The 18012-nt window shown below is 39.1% G+C and overlaps 1 protein-coding gene across 1 annotated transcript; it reads right to left on the bottom strand.

Moving 5' to 3' along the window:
- Positions 1–213: 213 nt before the first annotated feature.
- Positions 214–11907, bottom strand: LOC129095643 (syntaxin-10). The gene is given in 10 exon segments (XM_054604166.1): positions 214–3071; positions 3693–3787; positions 5669–5745; positions 5748–5778; positions 6954–7054; positions 7607–7669; positions 9036–9130; positions 9956–10049; positions 11179–11254; positions 11841–11907. Coding segments are annotated over 10 exon segments (744 nt in total). The 5' UTR covers positions 11876–11907; the 3' UTR covers positions 214–2994.
- Positions 11908–18012: the final 6105 nt, after the last annotated feature.

An 18012-nucleotide genomic window follows, 5' to 3' on the forward strand; every position in this document is an offset into this window, starting at 1 on the left:
TTAAAAGACAATCCTGTAACGTTTGGTGGAGGCTTTCATCTAAAACACAAATCACAGAGGGACCTGGACAAGATTCATTCAACCACACAGAGAGGGAACGAAGCCTAAACATAGATTTATGAATGTTTTAAAAGCCTCCGTCACACGTCTTAAAATTTAAATAATCAGAGGAAGACTTATTGAAAGAAATCACAATCAAATTGAGTTGCTTCAAGTTGAACAAGTTTAATGAAACGTTAAACTCCAGATTACAATCATGTTCTATTCAGATGTCAAAGCAGCAGAAGCGAAGGAACATTTATTCTTCATGTAGTGTTTGTGAGATTAAATGCTTAAAAAAAACTTGTATTTAGCAGAGCAATGAATGAAAAAGTAATATTTAGCGGATAAGTTTTTTCTGTAAAACTGAAGACACACGTGATGTTTGGGGCTCAAGGGCACGATGGCAGCCAGTATTGTTTAAAAAAAATTGCACTTTCGGATTCTCGTCCTACAGGAGACTTTCACAATAAAACAAGTCATCCCAATTATTTTTTAAATTAAATAAATACAAAGCTACTCTTTGTGGTTGTATTTAACATTCTGATTTTTGGCACTTTAAATAAAGGAGATGTTTAGGTTAATGTAATACATGCAAGGTTTGCAAAATGTTAAATGAAATTATTAAATTCAACAATAAGTCAACAGATGACTTTAACATGATTTTAAAGCTTCAGTCAAGTTTATAACAGGTGAGCATGAGTCGTAAAATGTACCTAGAAGTGTTTATATTATTATTCAAAATCTGTTTAAGAATATTTATAGTATGTGTGCTTTAAATATGTGAACAAAAAAACTTTTAAAAACATAAGCCTGAGATTGTTCTGCTTTGTTTGTGGGCGGTTAAACCGGCCTGAAAGGAGTTCAAAATGTGTTTAATAAAAGTGTGGCTTGTGCAACATCGCTAGATGTATTGTGTGATCACTGTCTTGATGAAACACAATTCACAAATGTGTGTGTGCAGTTTCATTTTTGGATAAAACAAAGAGCAGAAATCCTCAAATCTGGTGTTTGAGGACCAGATGTGTCGTCAAATCAAAACAGAAAAAGCACCAAACAGTTTTAACATTATGGAAAAAAAACAAACAAGCTGTATATTATAAATGTTAGCAGAAGCCTTTCCCTGCACAGACCTCTAGAAAACCTCAGGAGTGTTTCATTTATGCTCGCAGCCATTTCTTCCACGTATTCAGCTGATTGTCCCCACGGAGGCGTTTAAGGAGCGAGTGCTTGAAAATGTAAAAACACATTAAAAAAAAGCACAAAAAAACTTAGATTTAAAAAGACCCACCCGCATTGAATCCTGGGACATCTGACCTCTGACTCCATTGGTTAAAAAATGTTATGTAACGTCATCATTTGGGTGACAAAAGCAAAAAATAAAACATGAGTAAAAGAAAGCTGCATCACAAATAAAATTGATTCTGCAAAAGGCTTTTTACATGAATTATGTCCATTTACACATTTTAGTTTACATTTATACAGCAATGCAACACCCCCCCTCTTTTTGCGTGGGTTGTGTTACCTGACATGACACAAAGAGAACATCATGACCCACGGCCTCCAGCAGAGGGAGCCGTCGGCCTGAATCTGGGCCTTGTGCGGACACATCCTGCCCGGCAACCGTCCCTCCTCTCATTAGCTAAAGCGTTTCTCTTTTTTTTTTGGGATACAAAACGGGAGAAACCCATTCGCTCAGAGACAAGGTTGTCTCTCATCATCGCCCAGTGAGAGAGTAACAAAGCCTCGACCAATCGGAGACCTGACTTCACCTTCCACCAGACGGATATCAAATCAGGAAGTGAAACCGTTTGAACCGTGGGAAGATGTGAGAAGTGTCTGGTGGAGCAAAAAGCATCCTCTGTTATCAGGCATGGGCAGCTGGACGTCTGCTGTGAGTCTACGGGGGTTTAGTTTGGAACACAAACGCCTCAGAAGATGATTTCAGAAGAAAATCATTTTGTTTTTGTGAAATCAGCTGCTGTCATAAAAACAAACTTTTTTTACCAACAAAAGGATTCTCTCCGGATTCAACCGACGATTAGAACTTGGTGGGACTTTTCTCCACCCTGATCGACATGTAGGCACATAAACATACTGCACATTTCCACGATATAAAAATATATTTAAGGCAACACTGAAAGAAAGCACACCGCTCCTGTCTGCCCTAAAAAACACAAATAACAGCATCTTTCTAGGGTTAAAAGTTAATACATCCATATTTATTTACTTTATAGCCCCTAAAATAGTTGTTCAAGGTGTTTTCATTTCTCTCCGTCTGTAACATTTTAAAGCAAAAACAACTTTTTAGAACTACTTACTTATAAAGTAGATACAATTTTTTGGTTCTTCAAAGATATGAATGAGGATGAAAACTGTTTTGTTGTTTTGCAGCGATCAAATGCTGTTGTTTCCTAATGTACCTGCCCGATGTCATAGGTGATCACTGATTTCTCAACTTAACAGATGTTTCTGCCGTTTACTAAGCCGTTTGGAGTACTTTTAAAAATACAAATGTACTTATTAATAGTAAAGTATCTTGATTTGCTTTACATTTTGCAGATTTGTGTTTTAAACCTGACAGGAGCAGCCCTCCTGTCCTGACCCTCCCATTGAGTACCGTCATCTCCAACAATAACCGAAATGCACCAATGTGAAATATGTAATAACACCAGGGTTTCCCCCAAATGTTAAACTCCTTTGTTTGGTTTTTTTTCCACTAGAATCATTAAAAGCAGAGAGAAGGAGGGTTGTATCCAAACTTCTCTCTGCAGGTCACCAGTTTCTCCTCAGTGAAGGAGGAAAGGAAGGGACGGGAGGAGGAGGAGAAGGAGGAAAAGGAGGAGGAGGAGACATGTCCATCTTCCCGTTTCTGTCCCATCCATCTGTCCGTCCGTCCTAACGGGGGGGAGAGGCGTCGGTGAAACGTAGTCGAGGGGTCGGAGGTCGCCGTCATCACAGGGCGAAGAAGAGGATGAGGACCACGATCATGATGGTGACCAGAACGCCGATGGCACACCACTGTCTCCGACCTGAGGAGCAGAGCGGAGGACATCTTCAGACACTAAACACTCAAACTGAGACGGTTTCATTAAAAAGGGGTCAAATCTGGACAAAAAGAATGTGAAGTAGTGACAATTTCGATGTTCTGCAGAGGACTCGTTAATAACACATAAACAGAGATTCATTTATTGAATCAAAAGTGGTAGAAACAAGAAGACGAGTCGCACAATCTCTCTCCCCCGGGAGTAGAGCATGCATTATTTCATAAAAATGTATATATATTTAAGGTTCACTTGAAGCTGGTTTGGTTTTCTATGTTTGTTCCTCCAATTGAAACTAAACACATCGCTGTACTGAACTGAAATGAAAAAATATCAATTTCAGCAATACATGGTGCAATCCTAGGTTATTAATAATAACCTTGATACATTGATTTTTCTTTTTGTGTGACTGATTTAAAAACTTACAGGTAAATCTGCTATAGAAGTTTGTTACAGACACTTTTCACTCCAGATGTCATCGTGGAGTTTAAAAACGTTGTTTTTTGTGTTTCTCATGAAGACAAAATTAGCAATTAGCATGTAGTTAGCATAAAATATAACTCTAGTTTGTGTGTGTGTGTGTGTGTGTGTGTGTGTGTATAAACTTACTGCTGGTCATGTGAGACACCTTCTCCAGCTTCTTGAGGACCGAGTCCATGCGGGACGACGTCTGGTCCATCTCGTCCCCAAAGTCCCCCAACATCCTGAACAACAAGAGGAGAACACGAGAGTTTAAACTGAGTGTAAAACATCACTGTGGACACTTTCAGCCTAAACACATCATCAACATTCATTGCTGTACTCTTTAAAGATGTACATTCTGACCGCTGTAGGCATTTACAGCTCTACAGGGAGTTATGAGAGGAGATATTAAAAAGAAAAACAAGACTTCTAAAGCCCTCAAAGTGTTTATTACATCCCACAAAATGAAAGAGTTGGTTGAAACTGAGACAGTAAAAAGGATTACAATGTAAAGTCTGTCCTGAGTGCGGTGCTAAACAAATGCTTTAAAGATGACGAGGCCATAAAGATCAGCAAATTCTTTGTTATTGTAACTCTATTATAGCTGACTATGAGTCACTGTTTACTCAGGATTAGAAGGTGATTTAGATAACGAGTGCTGTTAAGTTTCTGTTGTTGACGCGAAAAGGACTGGAAAGAAAATTATGTTGCAATAAGCAAGAAATAATTCTCGCCCTACTTCCTGAAGATGTGTCACTGATCTGAGGCTCGCTCTTCTGTGGAAAAAACAAACCCAGAACCTGGACAGTAACAGGAAACTTAAATAGGACGACTTAGATCAAATATAGTTCAAAAGTTCAAAAGTCAGGGATGATCAGTTCTGAGCACTTAATCAAAAATAAAAATGAAAATACTAAAATACGGGAAAATAGGTCCAAGCACCATTTGTTATGTATTATTACTCAGCAGTAAAGTGATCCTACCACTCCAACTACCAGCTCTTCTTTACTTCAGTTATTATGATTTTTACACGTTTCCCAGATTTGATTCTGATAACTACCACAGAATGGCAATAACTGAACTAAATCTTTACTGTTGAAGTTTCAGGTCTCTGAAAAAATAAAAGAATTCACAGTCTAGAATTGTAGCAAAGGCCTTTTTTTATTTATTTTTTTTACTTTACATCAGACCCTTCTATCAAGGTTTTTTGATTGAAGCTTTGAATGTCGGTCATCAGCCCCCCAAAAGTATTTATGTTATTGTTGTTAAGTAAAAATGATCTATAGTACTGTAAGGTTGCTGCTAGACTGCCCCGTTAATAAATAAGAGAAGCAAAATGATTGTTTACTGCTTTCAGACTTTACAATGCTCTGGAGTTATTAGAAATATTTGGATCGCACGAGACAGAAACAATCCTACGCAGCCACCATTGGAATCAAATTCTACAAAAAGTATAAAACTAATAACATCAGTGTTGTCTAAACTTTATCTTGTTTACATTTTTTAAAGGTGAGAAAGAAGAAAAGGTGTCTTTGCTAATTTAACCAGAGCAATGCGATGTGAATCTTCTCTGACCTCAGAACTCGATTTGATTACGATTCACTCGTCATCGATTCATTCATACACAATTCTTGATGCATTCAAATGTATTCCATCCTCAATTTTCTTTTCCATAAATGAATACAAGCAGACAGATGAATCTGTGCTGCTTCATTAATAAGAAAAGTGCTTTCAAAGCTCAGACTACAAGAGTCAATAAAATAGAAAGCTAAATCTTTTCATTACCACTCTCTTTGTTGCCAACCGCAGTACAAAGAAGTTGCAAATTTCCCCGCTGCGGGACTAATAAAGGATTATCTTATCTTAAAACAAAACATAAATCCTTCTGCAGTGCATAACCAAAATAATATTACTCATAGCTCTTCTACTCTTACTGAGTTTAGTTGTTCCGTCACTGCATCTAATCTTCCACGTCCGCCTCCTAATGCATCTTAGAATTCCCACACCTCTACTGTGGAATTATGCACGTGTGTGTGTGTGTGTGTGTGTGTGTGTGTGTGTGTGTGTGTGTGTGTGTGTGTGTGTGTGTGTGTGTGTGTGTGTGTGCACTCACACAGCCTCACACAGCCTGCTCGTCGAGCTCGTCCCCGATGCGTCCCGACATGTCTTTGAGGACTCTGATGCTGCCGGAGACCAAGCTGCCAGCTGCTCATCCTGCTCCTGCACGATCAGCACACACACACACACACACACACACACACACACACACACACACACACACACACATTAACACACACATTAAGCATAATTTCCTTAAAGCTATTGTTTATTTCTGCCCGCTACACATTGTTTTAAAACGTCAATTTTTTCATCGATAACCTTGTTATTTGCGTGTTTCATTGAAAACAAAGCACTTTGTACACACACACACACACACACACACACACACACACACACACACACACACACACACACACACACACACACACACACACACACACACACACACACACACACACACACACACACACACACACACACACTCTTTTGAGCTGATGGAATGCAACAAAAGCAGAAATACCCTCTTCTAATCATGAAATGTGAACAAGCACTGTGGATTTTTTTGTACTTGATTCCCAGTAAAAACCACAACCTCACACAAGATGTTCCTTCATTCAACACAACAGGAAATACAAAACCAAACAACTCATCTCTGAACTTTACACCTACTGTATATTTACTGTTCTCTCACTTCCTTCACAGCGCGGAAAGTTTGTTAAGCACACACACCAAGATCTCACGGCTACACTCTCTCACATCGCATCCTTTGATCAGACCGTCCTCCTCGCCTGTTAACACAACGTAATAAAAACATTTTCACGCTTCAGTCTGACAGTTCAGACGCTCTCACGTGGGAGTTTATGAGACGTCTTATTTCACAACTGCAAATAAAGCCACACAACACAATTTCAAATGTAGTAAGACAAGGTAGAGACGACTAATCCTTCTCTTAGATTTATTTCGTCAAGTTGAATTATTTTTCTTTTCTTTAGAGAATATAAAACCAATGAAGTTCTCTCTTTCATGTTTCATCCTTTGTCCTTTCCCCTCTCACTCAAACCCTTCTTCTTGTCATTCTTCTCACTTTGGATCTTTGTGTTCTCTCTGCCATGATGTGTGTCTCACGCTGTTCTGAGCCAAAGTGTGTGTGTGTGTGTGTGTCAGAGTACAGACAAAGAGACAGAGAGAGGAGGTTTGAGACGAGGACATCTCACTCCGGAATCTCTAAAGAACTGTGAACTCCAGACCTTATGAATACTCTGATATTTTACTAGTTTGGAACCAATTCTCGTTTAGAACGGAGTTTCGTGGAGCATCCTTATTATCTATTCTCCCTCCTTCTCTACCTGTTGTTGTTCTTGTTGATCCTGGATGTATCTGGAGTTTGCAGACACCAGATGGGCCTCCAGACCCGTTGACCTGTCCTGGCCCGATGAGGTCAGCAGAGCCTGGACCAACAAACAGACACACAGAAGACACGGAGTTAGTGTTGGAAACTACAGCTGCAGACCCGAGGCTGGAACAATGCGAGTGTGGCGGTTTGCTGGAGCTGCTATTCACGTAACATTCAAAATCATAAAGAGGCTGCAATATTTTTCTCATTTTCTGTATTAGATGGAATTAAAATAAGCTATGACTATGAGATGTCGTAAAAAAACAAAGAAGAAGTCTCTTAAAACATGGGTGATAGACGACACGTGAGCTGATTTTGGGGAAATGACAGGATACTGCAAAGAGAGGCAGACAGAAAACACGTGTATTGTATCGATACTGGTGCCATAAGTATCATATTGGCACTGCATGAAGAAATGTCAGAAGTTACAAGGTTCTGTTCTTTATTAAACTATTTTTAAAAGGCCTTAAGGTGGTGGTTCAGGAAGTACGAGGGGTGTGTGTGGAGTTTTTTTAAACCGGAAAATCTCCCATTTCTGAGCGTTGCATTACTCATAGCATGTTATTCTAATAACACTGTATATGTGTGTGTTTGGACATTAACAAACCTCTCTGTTCTTCTTCTCTGCCTGAGCCACAGCAGAAGGGCTGGACAACTGATCCTTCATCTCCTGCACACACACACACACACACACACACACACACACACACACACACACACACAGACAAAGCAAAGAAGAAAAAAAATTCTATTTAAAAGGCCAGCTCAGCGCAGACAACTTCATTAATGTGATTTTCTCGCAGCTGCAGCAGAATCAAATCAAAATGTCAGGAAGCCTTTTGTTCCCTGTTGGTATTAAAGCTCTTTTGTTTGGCTCTGATGACTCAGTTCTCCTCGGGTCTATTTTAAGAAACTGTACCTTTGCCTGCGAGACCCATGTGGCTCATATTTTCCATGGTGCCCACAGTGAGGACATTTTATTAGAAGCTTAACTGCTGCAGTGGAGGATAAACGAGCTGACGGGTATAGGTGGATAATCAATTATATAGAAACACAGTGAAAACAATAGACTGTACATAAGAAGGGGAGGTAGTCATCATGACATAACCCGTTGGTTTGTGGACTGCTGTTGTGAAACTTCAAGGACTGAAGTGACCATATCTGGACTGAGCAGGAGTGACGTAGAGACACCATATAAGTCTCTGGTGTCGACCGGTCAATCACTGTAGCCCCGCCCTAAAGCATCCCCTGCTTTATGGTCTGTTTGACTCTAAATGGAGCATCATTTACTAAATGAACATCATGCTGTATTGAAGAAGACTTGAAACTAGAGATTGAGACCATAAACTCATGTTTACAATGTTTACTGAGGGAATAAATCAAGAGAGAAGTAGAGTCATTTTCTCATAGACTGGAGGTTGCCACCTGGTGAAAACATACTAGTTACTCTGTGCTTCAGCTGTGGGATTGATTTTGCCTGACATGTACAGTCTGTAAGCTTCATTAAGCCTCGTTTATACTCGTATGAAGCACCGTGTGAGGCCTCCACAGACACAAAAGTAAGAGGCAAAACAAAACGCCTCTCTCTATATAAATATATTTATATATATAGGTTGATAAAACACTCATAATATCAGTATGTGTCCAAATAATTCTGTTTCAGTGTAGCTTAATTTTTAATGAAAGCAACTAACTTTAATTAAGAAGTAAAATAATGAATTAATAATTAAGCCTAGAATAAAACAGCCAAGCAAATTGTTTACAGGATATTTAATAATAATAAATAATAATTAAGCCTTTATTAGTCCCACAATGGGGAAATTATTTCTCTGCATTTAACCCATCCTGGAGGAGCAGTGGGCTGCAATGAAGCGCCCGGGGAAAAAATAACATGTCAATCTTTGTTCTTTAAGGCACATTAATACTCAACTCCATTCTTTACAGGGATTGTATGAAGCCGATAAAGTATGTCTATAAAATATGAGATATGAGTTTATATCAAACCTAAAACCTAAATTCGAGAGGATGAGGTTTACCTGGACGGATTTCCTGGTTCGCTCCACAAAGTCTCTCCTCTCCTGAAGTTCATTCTCACCGAGTCTGAACTTCCCCGGGTTCGACTCCACGATACCTGAGCAGGTTAAGGAACCCGACACGTCTGCTGATCCTCTGCAGCACTAACAGCTAAAACTCTGCAGCGCTCCAAAAAAACGTTTTCACTCATTTATTAACATCAGCTATTATAATTTAAGGAGACAAATAGGTTTGAAAAAGAAAATACTAACGAATTGTTGTGTTGAAGTAGACCTGAATGTGTCTATAAATAAATCTGATTACCTTTCTTTATCTGTCATTAACAGTCAAAAGGAAACCACCTTTTTTCTTTTCTTGTTGTGTTTTGTTTCTGTCTGTTATAATGTCTCTCTGCCTTGTTTACATTGTTATTTCTTGTTTCTGTCTTTACCATGTAAAGTGCCTCTGACTACCTTTTAAAGAGCTACACAAATAAAATGTATTATTCTGTAATTTAACACACATCCAGCTAAAACTACAAAAAAAAAGGTGTTCAAAGATTCTCTTCGATCAAGGTACCATAACTCCCTATGTAACTGAATTATGCTGAGAAATGTTGACATATTTATTGTCTGACTTGTGTACAGACAATGTACACAAATACAGTGCAAAATATGAAAAAATAACATGTTTCTGATATTGTTTTTCTTACTGAGAGGGTTTCTGATATTTGCTTAATTATCATATAAGTTAAACAAAAGATTCTGGTCTTTAGAAGGTTTCATAAGTCTCATAAATAAGTACAGAGATGAAGGGACTCGAGGGAGGGAGAGAGAGAGTGACACAAAGCCTGTGTTTGTTGTTATAAATACAGGCGGTCATGTGAAGATGCGGGTTGTGTGGAGGAGGGAAAGAGATTCTTTTTTTCAGCTTGAAAGGATACTGATGGTTTCGCTGAGGTCCTCCAGGTCCCAGTCGATGGCCCTCAGACAGTTCCTCAGTTCATTAGCGCTCCAGTCCAGCTCGTCACGACTCACCTTCAGACCACAGAAACCAAACAGACACTTTGTTTACTACACACGCTGTATATATTAAAACAGTCTAATCAGCCTCTATGGAAGCAGATCTTCAGTCCAACCACACCAATCACCACAGAAGAGTTTACATTTTTTGCTTGATTACAAGAAAAGCAAGATGCATCCTTCACATGCAGGACGTGAGTGGTTGTGAGAAACTGGATGTTTGATTGCACTTAATACAGATTTAAAGAGGTAAATGCAAACAATGTGAGGAAAGATCTTTTTGGCATTGCACAGAATTATATTACAGGAACGCATATTTTTAATAGCTTACAGTTTTAGTGGTTCATCCTCTCAAGCTAACACACACGTTGTAAATATATTATGAACAAAACACAAGCAGCAGCCTTGAAAATAGTTTATTTCCATTAAGAATGACAAGTAAAACAAACAAACAGATGTTTTGAAAATGAATCCAGAGAAACGTCATACTGTTTCATCTGTTTTTCTATTGTTTGCTGTGTTGTGCAGAACTTTTCAATGTTTCTTTGTTTGCAGAATGTTTATTTGTGTCACGTGTCTGTCGTCAAACTGGTGTCCCTGCAGCGATGAGCTTTGTTGGACACCATAAACCAAAGCTTTACGTCCTGCTCCCTGGTTTGTATTGTTTGTTTTCTCATGCACAACTTCTTAATCTTTCTATGTTTGCAGAATGTGTATTTGTTTCTCATGTATCTGTGGTCAAATGTGTGAAAGCGTCTCCTTACTCCCTTGCAGCGTTGAGCTTTGTTGGCCCTGAACCCGGTCTTTAAACCTGCTCCCTGGTTTTAAATAATAATAATAATCAATCCTTTATTAGTCCCACAATGGGGAAATTATTTCTCTGCATTTAACCCATCCCGGAGGAGCAGTGGGCTGCAATGAAGCGCCCGGGGAGCAACTTGGGGTTAGGTGTCTTGCTCAAGGACACCTCGGCATGTTGCCGGTAGAGGGGTTTGAACCACCAACCTTGTGGTTACGGGACAAGCGCTCTACCTCATGTGCCACAGCCGCCCCTAGTGCATTAATAAGTTTAATAAAAGCAGTCTGGACCTCCACGTGGTCCTCAGTGTCTCTGAGGAGGAGGAGGAGGAGGAGGGCTGCTCACCTGGGTCCCCTCCTGCAGCAGCTCCTGCCATCTGTCAAACAGAGCCCGGGCACGAGACAGAGCCTTCTGCACCTCCCTGTGTACACACACACACACACACCACATATAAACACACACACACACACACACACACACACACACACACATAACACACACACACACACACACACATTAAACACACACACACACACATTACACACACACAGACACACACACACACATAAACACACACACACAAACAAACACACACACACACACATAAACACACACACACACAAACACACACATAAACACACACACACACAATAACAGACAGACACACACACACACATTAACATACACACACACACACACAATAACAGACACAGACACACACACACATAAACACACACACACACACATAACACACACACACACACACACATAAACACACACACACACACACACACACACACACATTAGCAGTAGCTCTGCTGTTAGCATCGATGCTAGTTAGCTACAGCTAGCTTTAGCCTCCCCTCCGCTGATGTGACTTGTATATTTATCATTATTATTATTATTATTAACATCCTCTCTCCACAGTCTGGTCTCTCTGTGGACGTGTAGCCGGTCGGTCAGCTCGAGGTTTCGGTGTTTTCAGGGTTAGTTTGTACGTTTCTTACCCCTTCACCACGAAGAACGGGTCCTCTATCGACATGATGCTCACTTCCGCTTTCCTCTGGGCGCATGCGCAGTGGGATGACAGAACTCAAGCGCATGCGCAGTGGGATGACAGAACTCAAGCGCATGCGCAGTTGGCAGAAATAGTTTATTGCCAAGTATGTACACATACAAGGAACTTGGGTTGGTGTTTGGTGTTTGACAATCAACACAGTGCAATAGTATAAGATATATTTTTAAGAATAGAATATATAAAAAATTACAATTAAAATATGGTAAAAAAAAAATAGAGGAACATAAGCAAATTCAATATGGAGCAAAACAGCCAGGGGTATATCACAATAGACAAAAACATTATAAAACATACATACATAAAGTGTCTTTATAGCCTTTTTTTGAATAGAAAGTGTAGTTTCCAACAGCCTTAAGGGTAAACAAACATAAAACAAATATTTTTTTGTATTGTTAAAGTCACATTTATGAACAAAAACATATATTTATTATTTTTTGAAGACACAAATACTACATAACAATGTGCAGTTTTTAAAGATGTGATCAAAAAGAATTTGCCAGAATTAATTGCATTTTTTATTGTGTATCTGTTCTAAATATTCATCACAGAGTAGTTTTGGTTTATGTGTTTTTATTCATTTTCTGTGTGTAGTGATTGCCGGGGTAATATTCATTCATAATGTTAAAGGGCAAGAACAAGGTCTCAGGTGACACATTGGAGTCTGTGAAGGTTGTGTATATATAGCGTTTTTAATATTCAGTATTTAATCTATTTATGGTTACATGACACTATTTAATCTATTTATGGTTACATGACACTATTTAATCTATTTATGGTTACATGACACTATTTAATCTATTTATGGTTACATGACACTTATTTCTTTCCAATTCCAGTTTTTTAAAGTTTGACAAAAGTTGGTAAACATGACGCCTCTAAATCAAATCTTTTAAAATAATGATGTTTTGATACTGGGTTAAAGATCAATGAAGAGACGGTTGCAATATTAGAAAAAAAAAAGAGGAAAGCTGGCTGTAAATGTTGAGAAATGGTCTTATTGGGACAGAAGAGGAGTTACTGGTACACATCTGTATAAGATTAGTCGTCATGGTAACTACTACTGCCTGAGTTTGCAGTAAACTGTCGCTCAGACTTCCATTATACAACAACCTTTTCTACAAAGGAGGAAGACACACTGACTTTAGAGTTGTGAAGCCTCTTTTTGTTGTTGTTTTGTGTCACTTTGTAGTTGTTTTGTCTGACGTTGTGTCACCCCTTCTTCTCATTTTGAGTCTCTTTGTAGTTGTTTTGAGTGCCTTTGTAGTTTTGTGTCTTTTTTCTTGTCATTCTGTGTCTCTTTGTAGTTGTTTTGAGTCTCTTTGTAGTTGTTTTGAGTGCCTTTGTAGTTGCTTTGTGTCTCATTGTTCATTTGAGTCTCTTTTTGGTTGTTTTGTCTCTGGTTGTGTAACCCCTTCTGGTCATTTTGAGTCTCTTTTTAGTTAGTTTGTGTCTCATTTTTGTCATTTTGAGTCACTTTGTTGTAATTTTGTGTCTCTTTGTGGTTGATTTGTGAGTGATTGTAGTCATTTTGTGTCTCTTTTTTGTCATTTTGTGTCTCTTTTTGGTTGTTTTGAGTCCCTTTATAGATGCTTTCTGTCTCATTGTCATCATTTTGTGTGTCTTAGTAGTTGTTTTGTCCCTTTCCATAGTCGCTGGGAGTATTTATTTGTCTCTTTGCAACTTTTGCATCTCTTATAATTTTGTTTGTGTCTATTTGCAGTCGTTTTATGTGTCTTTGTGGACATCTCTTCCTGGTTGGTACGTTTCTCTATGAGTGTCATTTTGTAGGTGAAGACCATGATGACACTTTGGGCCCCTGGGCCTGTGTGCTGGTCGTCCCATTCAGTAATCCATCCATGGTTATAGGACACAAAGATTTCTCAACCTTCATCAAACAGACTGTGTCACTCTTCCAAGAATCATATTTGATCTGTTTGTCAATCAAAGGAAAAGGAAATCTGACAGAGGCTAACAAATCCTCTGGACATCATATAACTCTCATAAAAAAATGAATCAGTAACGGATCCACAGAGACGGACGGAGTGTATCAATGGGTGTTGCTGAGAAAAAAAAAGCTCAGCAAATCCTCCAATGCAGCTTACACGCATCTCATCCTGTTCCACCCATTTGTCTCTGTTCCTGTGGGTTTGTCTCTCTCTCCCACCCTGTCCTGTTCAGCTCCTTCCTTCCTGTCTTCGTCCTGTTTCCTCCCCTCCCCTTCTCCTTCACTACACTTCCTGCCTTCCTGTCCTGTGAAAATTCACAGCCAGAGTTATAAAAGGTCACTCTTCAGAACACACATTGACGGAGTAAGAAATTAAACTCTAAATCATATTTTCTGGTCAATCTGGTCAGTTTTCATTTGAGTTTTTTGTCTCAAATTTTACCTCTCGACGGTAAAGTTGTGCTTATTTCTTCAGTTAGAGGTTTTTGTTTTGAGTGTTTATCCAGATACATACATGGTGCATAAATTGAATTAAATTGTGTTGAATGAAATTACCTCAAATTAAATGTGATGTAAGAGTACTGGTTGGTATCTGGGGCATCATTTAGTCTCAATCTTTTGTAATTTAAGGTTTCTGATTGTTAAAACTAACTCAGAAAAACCACCTTCCCAAATTAACAAGAAAAAAAACCCATAACATGACAATATAAGGAGAAAGAATAAAAATGTGTCAGCTGTGATGACCGTCACCCATCATTGCCTGCCATTATGAATCCACATTGACTGTATTCAGGGTCATGTTTCCTGATCACATGCATTGAGGCTTTTAACTGGTGCGTGGTTTTCTCCCATATCACTTTTTAAAAAGCTAATATAACGGCTATTTCTTTTCCCATCTAATTCTGTGAATTGAGGGTTTATTTCGACCAAACCAGAGCTGGTCATAGTTGGAACAGTGGAAAGACTAAACAAGACGGTTTTGATGAGTTTCATTCTGTATCTGTCGAGTTTAAATGAAGCATATCAAAGTAAAAAGACTGTTTTCCAAATGGAGTCTGGTGACTTTAAGGAGAGAATATCAGTTGTATGCTGTGTACATTTATAAATGACAACAATTGTCTAAATCCTTAATTTTTTTATTTATTAGGCCATATATTCACTTTAAAGTGCCTCACAGCATTGCACCTGGAAGATGCAAAAACTAGCAAACCGACCAGGGTGTTAAGTCATTTTTCTTGTGAATAAATAGCAATTGTCACTTTTCTGGGTGTTGATGGGTTTTTTTTTGTCCAGTAGGAAAGAGGCTCTAGATAAAAAGATGAAAAAACATTTAGGTAATCTTTTCTTAAAACTCGTCACTTTCCACATATTGCAAAACTTTCTTTATCTCTGCTGCTCATCGACTGTCCAGCTCAGCTGACTGCATATCTGTGGAAAGTTTGAGTCATTATATTTCAAACACGGTGATGTAAAAGGGAAAGTCTCCTTCGCTGGAACATAACAAACCCTGAAATGAACCGAGACACAACAAAAGAAAAACTGGCCGAGAGTCAACAAGCAGCAGGAAACAGTCAGAGAAGTGTTGAGGCTATAAATAGACACCCTGACCCATTCCTTAATGATGCCTTCAGGTGCTCCTTGTAAGGACGACCTACTTTCATCTTTGGAAGTCACAAATACAACATGCTGCTGCTGCTAGATGCAGTGGAGGAGAATGAATAAAACAATAACTATAGCTCCTACTTTGTTTGTTTTTCTTTTTCACATGTGACTGCTTCCCAGAAGGAAGAGGAGAACAGACACGTCATGCCAGGATGCAACAGCAGACCACAACAAACATCAGGCTGTGTGTCATAAAGCGGCGGCACAATTAGAAAACAGGCCCGTCCACTTTAACCACCCGTCTGCTCTCTGTCCTCGCCAACCTTTTAAAACGCTGCCAAAGATCCATGAAGACACTCAAACCCGTTGAACTGTAAAGTTATACAATATGCAGATACTCATAACCAAATCCTGCCAGAATATTTGACCAGTTAACTTCTGCTAATCTGTTAAAAACATGTTCATTCGTCAGACTTTGTTGAAGGTCGAAAAGGTGACCCACCTTTTTTTTTCTTCACAGCCAAGCAGTTTTCTATTATGTTTTAAAATTGTGATGGCAGTTAAAGTGTTTTTCTTGTGATCCTACATACTTCAGTTATTTCCATATCATGTGAATATCCAAAGCAGATTAAATGCACCACTATGTTCACAAGCTAGAACGAGGACAGCAAAGTAGGATGGGGAGGCATAAACATTTAACTTCTATATATAAGTATAAATGTAAATAAATATAAATATATATACAAAAGTAAGTATATGAACATAAAAACACAACAACAATGAAATGGAAGTAATAGAGCATGTAGAGGAGCTGTATTTAAGAACGCATGTCCGATTTGAACTGGACATTCAACAGATTTTTTTTTACCCTGCCAATTCTCTTCTACAAAAGGTCTGTGTAATGTCCAGTTGAGCATATATGGCGCTCATTGTCCAGATAAATCATGGTGCAAGCGAGTGGGGCGTGTTGAGGACATTTCAATGTCACTGGTGCAAAAAGAAAGGAGGTATACAAACATCTGATAGTTGGAAGTAGGGGTCGTTTATCCGAACTCAGAACAATTGATTCTACGGAGTTTGTGTGAGAAAACGGCAGAAGTTGTGGAACCTAGAACCAAAAAAATGAGCTGAAAGATGCTAAAATGCTCGGTGGAGCTGCAGAGTCGGGTAATAAGTCATCGTGATGTCACCTGTTGGTTTTAAGACACTTCTTCATTGGCTTCGCTCTGCAGAACCGGATGTTTGCCGCCTGGCTACACAAATAGTAATATGATACACTGTTGATATATAAATAGAGACGGGAGCAGCTTTAAACTGCACAACAATAATGTAACACTGTCACCAAATAACTCAGACTTCACTGTGATTGATTACACATCTCCGGAATCTCACAGATCTGAAAAATGAACGCTGTGATGCTTTAAAATCTGCTAATCTGCCTACCAACATAGTGATTACAAACACCACAAGTGCCAGAAGTTGTTACTAAATCAGATTATCGTTGTATAAAGTTAATTGTGGCAACAGTCTCCAACGCTCTCCGCCTGTTAGGCGTCGTATTTTGGCAACAGGGAAATTTCCCAGTCCTACCAACCAGTGTTTGTACTACAGAGAGAAATACTGTGGTCATGATTCAAACAGCAGGACACACCCTCTGGTCTGCAGGCATAAACACATGGACCTGCACACACACACACACACACACACACACACACACACACACACACACACACACACACACACACACACACACACACACACACACACACACACACACACACACATACACACACCACCGCCCATTTGGCCTCGGGCAGAGGCAGTGTTAAGTGTAATCACACGCATCACCATGGTGACCGGTCGGGTACAGACCTGAAGTGAAGTCATGTTTAGTTGTTTTTTTCTTCGCTTAAGAACCGCTCGGCTCGCAGAACTATACTCTTTGATTTAGTCTGCTATAAACACACACATACGAGTTATAATAAAGCAGTTTGTGTCTCACAAGTTCTCCTTTAATGCCAGATATGATGAGTAAGTGCATGTGAGGTTTGGCAAAATGCTTTTTGACTAAAGCTCAAGCATCTGTGTTTAGTATTTTGTGATTTGACACTTCAGCTTATGTATTAAAATATGCATTCCAGGGTAAAACGTCCAGCTGGAATCTGATTTTTAATAGTTATAACATTTTAAGATGCTTTTAACAGCATTTATGGCAGCAGGTCACCTTTTTTCCCCACATTATAAGTGTTTAATATTTAGTTTTTATTCACCACTGCAGCCTGCAAAAACGCTTTGTGACATCTTGGCATTGTTGCTGCTCAGACATTTGGTATCCATTACAGAGTTAGTAGTGTTGTTATGATGCTCATGTGACGTGGGCAAGGAAAAGTAGTGTAGTTTCCACGGTTACGTCTCACGTGTTTTTACAGCATCTGACTGCTCGGGGCGGCGTTGCTGATGACAAGTGTAATTTGCACACTGAATGATCAGTGGCACTTCTATGACAGGCAGAGTTGTGATCAGAAGTGGGGGAATTTAGCTGATTAGAGTCCTC

This window comes from Anoplopoma fimbria, chromosome 9 (genome assembly GCF_027596085.1).
Source record: "Anoplopoma fimbria isolate UVic2021 breed Golden Eagle Sablefish chromosome 9, Afim_UVic_2022, whole genome shotgun sequence".
Lineage (NCBI taxonomy): Eukaryota > Metazoa > Chordata > Actinopteri > Perciformes > Anoplopomatidae > Anoplopoma > Anoplopoma fimbria.